This window comes from Nicotiana attenuata, unplaced genomic scaffold (genome assembly GCF_001879085.1).
Source record: "Nicotiana attenuata strain UT unplaced genomic scaffold, NIATTr2, whole genome shotgun sequence".
Classification (NCBI taxonomy): domain Eukaryota; kingdom Viridiplantae; phylum Streptophyta; class Magnoliopsida; order Solanales; family Solanaceae; genus Nicotiana; species Nicotiana attenuata.
In genome coordinates, this window is record NW_017673562.1 from 97,602 (window position 1) to 106,195 (window position 8,594).

Consider the following 8,594-nt stretch of genomic DNA (forward strand, 5'->3'; position numbering starts at 1 on the left):
AAAGTTAAGATCTTGCTCTACTCAATCTGATAAGCAATCTAGAATTCCCTCTCCCGAGTTCAATCCTAGATTCGTAGATAGTATTCAATTGGTGATCAAGCAATCAAATAATTAAGCGCAAGATTGAATAAATAAACCAATATGATAAAATAATAAGAACAATTCAAGCTTCAAACTACAACGTTCATGTAGCACCCAAAAACTCTATAACTAATAAACTATGGAATTAAAGGAAGAGAAGCGAAGAAAAACTAGTTAGAAGCCTCCTCCAAGCGTGGTGTGTGTTCCTCCACGTGAATTCTCCTCCAAAGTATCTTAGATCCCCTCCAAATTAGGTTTAGAACCCTTTTTATACGAGTTGGAACAGTGTAGCACCGAAATAACCTTGTCCCGGGCGAAATAGGAAAACCCCGCAATACAGCGTCCAAGCCAGCGCCAAGCGCTAGTCCTGGCGCTGAAAACAATGAGTTTTCACGCTCGCTCCTTAGCTGTGTTACTTTTGAGTTCTTTCTTTCTCTTTTGTTTTTGTTGTCTCCACTTGGGGGGGGGGGGGGGGGGAGGGACAAAACCCAAAGGGTGTCCCCCTATTTTTTTTATTATTTTAATTTTCTTTCTTTTTCTTCCTCGTTTTATTCAATTTTGCTCCAAATATCTTCATCTTCACACGGCTTTATTCCTACACAGTTAAAATATAATATTAAGTACAAAATAATATAACTAATACTCAAAAGACGATTAAAAGTACTAGAATATGAGGCAACAATGGGAAAATATATGCATTTTTGACCGAACATCACAGGGCCCAAGACGCAAACGCGTATCACAGCCTCGCCAAGCTACGAGAACGCGTAACACACCCCGTGATGGCGACGAAGAAAACACATGCACTGCAAACCCTCAAATCCTTCTACGCGAACGCAACCCCTCACACGCGTTTGCGATTCACTGGAACCCATACTTCCGCGATGGCAGACAACTTCAAGCGATCACATAGAACAGTTTCTTGCCAACGCCAAACTACCCTTCACGATCACATAGAAGAACACCAAAACACCATATTTCAACAACTCCTCAATGATCCGAAATACGCCGAACATGGTCCGAATCGCACCTGAGGTCCCCGGGACCTCAATCAATTATACAAACAAGTCCTAAAACAGCATACGAACTTAGTGGAGCCTTCAAATCACATCAAATAACGCTAAAACCATGAATTGCGCATCGATCCAAGCTTAAAGAACTTTTGAACTTTTGAACTTCTAACTTCTACATTCGATGCTGAAGCCTATAAAATCACGTCCGATTCACCTCAAATTTTGTACACAAGACACATTTGACATTATGGACCTACTCCAACTTCCAGAATAGGAATCTAACCCCGATATCAAAAAGTCCACTCCCGGTCAAGCTTTCCAAAAATCTTCCAATTTTCCAACTTTCGCCAATTAATGCCGAAATGACCTACGGACCTCCAAATCAACATCCGGACGCGCTCCCACGACCAAAATCACCATACGGAGATATTGGAACTGATGAAACTCCATTTCGAAGTCGTCTTCACACAAGTCAACCTACGGTCAACTCTTACAACTTAAACTTCAAACTTAGGGACTATGTGTCCCATTTCACTCCGAAACTCTCTCGAAACCGACACCATGCACCCCGGCAGGTCAAGTAACCATAAAATGAAATAGAAGGAGCAATAAATAGGGAATCGGGTCTAATACTCTCAAAACAACTGGCTTGGTCGTTACATCACGGGATCACAAAGATAAAAAAACCTAACTATAACAATAAGAGGGTTGCAAAAGTTCTCCAAATTGGCTACACAAGAAGTTCCAAATACGAAGCAACAATCAAAACAAGAAATTAATTGAAGAAAGGGGAGAAGTCACAAAACTGGAGCTACTGTTCGGGACTCGAAATTAGATGCTACGAGCATCAAATCCTATCTCCACCGTTAAAGTCAAAGACAAATATGTTACGAACACTCAGTCAAAATTTCAACACAATCTAAAGGTTAACGAATCTGAAACGTGATTTGAAGTTGGCTAGTCGGAATAAAATCTGCAGCAAAACAAATACTTTTCTTCTCTCTTCTCTCTTGATGAAACTCTCTCAGAAACCACTCTTATGTGCTAAAGTCTTTCAAAGAGTTATACCAATGAGTATAGAATAATTCTCCAAGGTTGTCCTATTTATAGATAACGAATGGTGCTTTCTCTTAAAGCCAAAACCAACTCTAAATAGGAATAAAACCGAATCCAATTCCAAGTAGGAATGGAAACCAAAAGAGAACAGGATTAGGCCATTGGGCCTTTGGCTGGACAACATGGGAATGGGCCCAACAAATCTCAGGGTTCGTCCTCACAAGCAGATATCATGGTTACAGAAGACCGGGGGAGAGATAGAACAAGAGGTTCGAGGAATAGAGGTAAAAGTAGAAGTAAGTCAAGGTCCAAATACCATAATGTTACATGCAACCATTGTGGTAAGAAAGGACATATCAAAAGGTTCTGCCACAAGTTAAAGCAAGATATTAGAGAAGAAAAAAAAGTTAAAAATAACGAGAACAATGTTGTTGCTATTGTTCGAGATGACGTTCTTTTTGCTTATGATGAAAACGTCATCAATTTGGTATCCCATGAGACGAGGTGGATATTAGATTTTGGAGCTACCTCATATGTCACACGAAGAAAAGACTTTTTCTCATCTTATACTCCTGTTGATTCTGGAGTGTTAAAGATGGGCAATGCCAGTGAAGTTAAGGTGTTTGGTGTTGGCATAGTTTGTTTGAAAACTAATAATAGTTCAACGTTAGTTATTCAAGATGTCAAGCATGCTCCAGACTTTCCTTTCAATTTGATCTTCGCAGGAAGATTAGACAATGAAGGTTACCATAATGCCCTCTTTAATGGTCAATGGAAGCTCACCAAGGGTTCATTAGTAGTGGCTCGAGAAGTCAAGTCTTCTCAATTATATGTGACACAGGGCTCTATTCTTAATGACTCCATAAATCTGATGGAAAGTGATACTTTATCAGAATTGTGGCACTGAAGATTGAGTCATATGAGTGAGAAGGAGGTTACGTGTTTGGCTAAGAAAAGTTTGCTTTCTGGAGTAAAACAAGCAAAGTTGAAAAGGTGTATCCATTGTTTAGCTGGCAAACAGAAAAGGGTTTCCTTTCATAGCCATCCTCCTTCAAGAAAGCTCGAATTATTGGAGTTAGTACACTCTGATTTATGTGGTCCTTTTAAAGTAAAGTCAAAAGGTGGAGCACTTTACTTTGTGACCTTCATTGATGATCATTCTCTCAAACCCTGGGTGTATACTTTAAAATCCAAAGATTAAGCACTCGGCATATTTAAGGAAATTCAGGCCTTAGCTGAGAGATAGACGGGGAAGAAACTAAAATACATTCGCACTGACAATGGTGGTGAATATTGTGGTCCCTTTGATAACTATTGCAATGAATAAGGAATTCGTCATCAGAAAACTCCGCCCAAGATGCCTCAATTGAATGGTTTGGAAGAGAGGATGAATAGAACTCTAGTTGAGAGAATTAGATGCTTGCTTTTAGAGGTTAAACTTCCAAATACATTTTGGGCGGAAGCACTAAACACTTTTGCCTATGTTATCAATTTGTCTCCTGTTGTTGCTTTGGATGGTGATTTCCCAGAGAGAGTTTGGTTTGCCAACGATAATTCTTATGATCACCTAAGAGTTTTTGGGTGTAAAGCATGTGTGCATGTTCCTAAAGATGAGAGATCGAAACTGGATGGCAAAACTAAGCAGTGCATCTTTATCGGTTATGGTCAAGATAAGTTTGGGTATCGTTTTTATGATCCAGTTGACAATAAACTTATTAGAAGTCATGATGGAGTATTCTTTGAAGATCAGACTATTAAAGATATTGACAAAGCTGAGAAGATAGATTCTTAGAGTAATGAGAGCTTGGTTGATATTGATCCAGTTTCTATTGCCAAGGCACCTATAGCACATGAAGGAACCCAAGAAAATAATGAAGATAGTGATCAAGATCAAAATAATCATCATGGTGTAGATGTTATGGATGCTCCATTTGATGAAGTTGTAGTTGATCAACAACCAATGCCTGCTCATGTAACTAATTTGAATGCACCTGAAACCTTTCTTCGAAGATCTACAAGGGAGAAGCAAAAATCCATGCGCTATCCTCCTGATGAGTATGTACTTTTGAATGACATGGGAGAACCTGAGAATTATGATAAAGCATGCTAGATATCACAAAGATCAGTGGATAAAAGCCATGGAAGATGAGATGAAGTCATTCCATGAGAATGACACATCTGAGTTAGTGAAATTGCCAAAAGGTAAGAAAGCTTTATCAAACAAATGGATATTCAGAGTAAAGCAAGACAATCATACATCTGCGCCCAGGTATAAGGAGAGGTTAGTTGTTAAAGGTTTTGGCCAGAAGAAGGGAGTTGACTTTGATGAAATTTTCTCCCCTGTTGTGAAGATGTCTTATATTCATGTGGTTCTAGGCTTAGCCGCAAGTCTAGATTTAGAGGTTGAGCAGATGGATGTCAAGACTGTTTTTCTTCATGGTGATTTAGATGAGGAGATCTATATGGAGCAACCTGAGGTTTTTGTAATTAAGGAAAAAGAAAACTATGTCTGAAAATTAAAAAAGAGCTTGTATGGATTGAAACAAGCTCCAAAGTAATGGTATTTGAAGTTTGAATCTGTCATAGAAAAATAAGGGTACAAGAAAACTTCTTCAGACCACTGTGTATTCTTCCAGAAGTTCTCTGATGATGATTTTATTATCTTATTGCTTTATGTGGATGATATGCTTATTGTTGGCAAGAATAAATCCAGAATTGCAGTCCTTAAGAAACTGTTGAGCAAATCGTTTGCCATGAAGGACTTGGGGCTAGCAAAGAAAATCTTGGGCATTCAAATCCACCGACATAGAGATAAAAAGGAGTTATTTTTATCCCAAAAGCAATACATTGAGAAGGTACTCAAGAGGTTTCGATATGACAAATAGAAAGGTGGTTAGTACTCCTCTTGCTAAACACTTCAAATTGAGTATTAGTCAGAGTCCATCTACTGGTGAAGAGAAAAAGAATATGTCTCGTATTCCTTACTCTTCTGCCGTTGGTAGCTTGATGTATGCTATGGTTTGTACTAGACCAGATATTGCACATGTCGTTGGTACTGTTAGTAGATTCCTTTCTAATCCTGGAAAAGAACATTGGGATGCAGTAAAATGGATATTAAGGTATTTGAAAGGCACTGCAGATTTGAAGGTGTGCGTTGGCAATGGCAAGCCTGAACTTGTTTGTTACAGACTTTGATTTATGAGCCAATCTTGATAATTCAATATCCACTTCCGGTTATTTGATCACTTTTGCAGGGGGAGCTGTTTCTTGGCAATCTAGACTACAGAAGTGCATAGCTTTATCCACCATAGAAGCCTAATATATTGTTGTCACAGAAGGTGCCAAAGAACTATTATGAATGAAGGAGTTTATTAATGATCTTGGCTTGAGCAGCCAAGGTACATCTTATTTTGTGATAATCAGAGTGCTATCTGTCTCACCAAGCACTCCAGTTTTCATTTTAAGACCAAACATATAAATAGAAAGTATCATTGGATAAGAATGGTCGTGGAAGAAAAATTATTTGAGGTTGAGAAAATACACACTTATGAAAATCCTTCGGATATGCTGACAAAAGCGGTGGTTGCAGATAACATGAATTTTGCAGAACATTGGCAAGCATAAAGCCTGTCAATTGTTCCTTTACTTGAAGACATATTTTGCCCCTTGGCTGGAGGGGGAGTTTGTTGGGCCCATGCCCATGTTGTCCAACCAAAGGCCCAATGGCCTAATCCTATTCTCTTTTGGTTTCCATTCCTATTCGGAATTGGATTCGATTTTTATTCCTATTAGAGTTGGTTTTGGCTTTTAGAGAAAACACCACTCATTATCTATAAATAGGACAACCTTGGAGAATTGTTCTATGCTCATTGGTATAAGTCTTTGAAAGACTTTAGCACATAACAGTGTTTTTTTAGAGATTTCTTGTTGCTATTGTTGCTTCGTGTTTGGCACTTGTTGTGTAGCCAATTTGGAGAACTTTTGTAACCCTCTTATTGTTATAGTGGAGTTTTTTGGATTTTTATTTTTATATTTAATTTGAAGGATTTTTCCACGTCAAAAATTGGTGTTCTTTATCTTCTTTATTTTCGAGTTTGCCTCTTCCTCGACATAACATGAATAAGAATACTCACTGAGCAGTGAAAACCAAGCTTGCGGGGAGTAATAACCCTGCACGTACTAGCTCTTATGCCACCAAGTACCACCACCTACTTTGAGCACTGACCTCCTTTTGTTCTCTGCCAAGGGCACTACCAACTCGCTGTAATACTATTTTTAAGTTGACATAAGTAATCTTTTGGAATAAAAAAATAAAGAAAACAAAGCTTGGGCACATGTTGTGCAAATGACACCCTCGATATGTGCAGTAGAATAATAAAGTGTTGGCAAACTAAGAAGTCTAGAAAAAACAAATATCGCGGTTTAATTTCTGCTGCGCGTCAAAAAAACACGTAAGACACATAAGCACAACTTCAGGTAAATATCCCAGGGTGAAAAAAGAATTATACTTGCTCCTAATTAGGGTACCATTTACTTTTTTGTCCCTTTAGGGGAGTTGTTTTCCTTTTTGTCATCTTCAGCTTATTCATGAGCCTTATTTATACCGGCATACATAGATATCCATGCGAAAAAAAAAAGTAAAGCATTATTCAATTCTTGAGAAAAGGAAATGTCAAGTTCAAATAACAGTGATCGAAAGGAGTAAGAAATTCTACACGAATCTTGGGCGAATCTTCAACATGAAGAACTGATAGAACTTGAACAAGCTGCAGCTCAGGTTAAAAACGGCGTCAAAGATGAACATAAACTTACACAACTCATTTGAAAAGATAATAAACCACTTCCAAGACTACTGTGACAATCGTAGCCGCCTAGCACAAAAGGACGTGTCACCATTCTTTGGACCAAAGTCATGCACTCCATTGGAGAACTCAGTCCTATGGATCGGTGGCTGCGGACCATCTTCTTTTATACGTCTCATTTACGCTCTCAGCGGTATGGAAATTGAATCTCATCTCACTGAGTTGCTTCAGGGGATCAAAACTGGCGAATTTCACGGGTTAACGATAGAACAAATGACCATAATCGACAAGCTGCAGACCAAGACGATTCAACAAGAGAGGAAGCTTTGTTCCAAATTGGCTAGCTTGCAAGAAGACATAGTGGACCAGTCACTAGCCAGCAAGATGATGAAAGATCATGAGAATGCAGATGAAGATTTAGATAAGCATAGCCACAATATGGCAACAGTAATGGAAGAAGCTGATAAGTTGAGGATGAAAACACTGAAGCAAATTGTGAGCATACTTACACCGGCTCATGTAATATAATTCGGAGCAAAAACAATGGCTTGTGTACCTTAAATACGCAGCGGATATTGTTGTTGTTGCTACCAAAAGAACCTGCCCGAAGTCTCCTTTGATTTCACTAGGAAATCAAGGTTAAAGTTCACAAACTAAATGTCTTTTAGTGTGATAATGTAATCTAGAAAGTCAGGATTGTTTTTCCTTCTTTCTGGTTTTTCCTTTTATTTTCTACGTAATGTCTCTCGTGTTCCCTCTTTTGAAGCAGAAGACTTCCCCTTTTTATTAGGGGAGATTGAGCAGTTATCGGATAACTGTTCCCTCTCCTTTTCAAAAAGGATTTGAACAGTTATAACTGTTCCCCCTCCATTTAAGGATAAGGTTGAACAGTGATAACACAACCGTTCATCCTTTATTTAAAAAACCACATAATCCTTTATTTACGGGTCGGGTAAGATTGGATCGGATCGGTTCACATGGGCGATTCATGATCCCAAAAACTTACATCTCCCACTTTGCACATGGTGGACAAAACCCAAGCCAATATTACATCAACTAGACACACAATTCATACGACAAATAGTTCGTGCGACCTGTGAGCATCAAGGCTTGCCTTCAAGGTTTTATAAGCCCTATATAGGAATTCAATCACGTATGGAAATAATTCACTTTTAATATGAGGATATGAGTACTCACAATACCCCAGACTTCACTACTTCAGTAGTTACTCATTCGTTCCCTCATCCTCTTTAAGAGGTGAACTCGAGTTCAAGTTTAACTTTATATGCACAATTACACTCGACATCCATATGGTTAGTATAATAGCCGACTTGTGTACACAAGTGAGATTATTTTAATTTAATCGTCTTCCCTTTCTACTCGAATCTATCTGTTCCAAGTCAACTGCTTTCCTAGACATGCACTACACTGTCAAATCATTCATGGCTATTAGTGACATGCTAAAGTAACAACATTGATTGAAATTTCAAGAAACAGTTAAAGGTCAAAGGGTATTCCAATGAAAAGTTAATTTTAACTTTTCAGGGTCTCACACAATGAAGAAGAAGGAAACCATTCTTTCATTAACCCATTGGTCGCTTAACACACGTGGTACGAAACACGTGCTACGATGTTGTCACCT

General features: G+C 38.5%; 1 protein-coding gene across 1 annotated transcript; it reads left to right on the forward strand.

Moving 5' to 3' along the window:
- Nucleotides 1-6,946: 6,946 nt before the first annotated feature.
- Nucleotides 6,947-7,480, forward strand: LOC109216734 (protein DOG1-like 3). Its single transcript, XM_019380910.1, has one exon. It carries the CDS (start codon nucleotides 6,947-6,949, stop codon nucleotides 7,478-7,480), a length of 534 nt encoding a protein of 177 aa, XP_019236455.1.
- The last annotated feature ends 1,114 nt before the right edge of the window (nucleotides 7,481-8,594 follow it).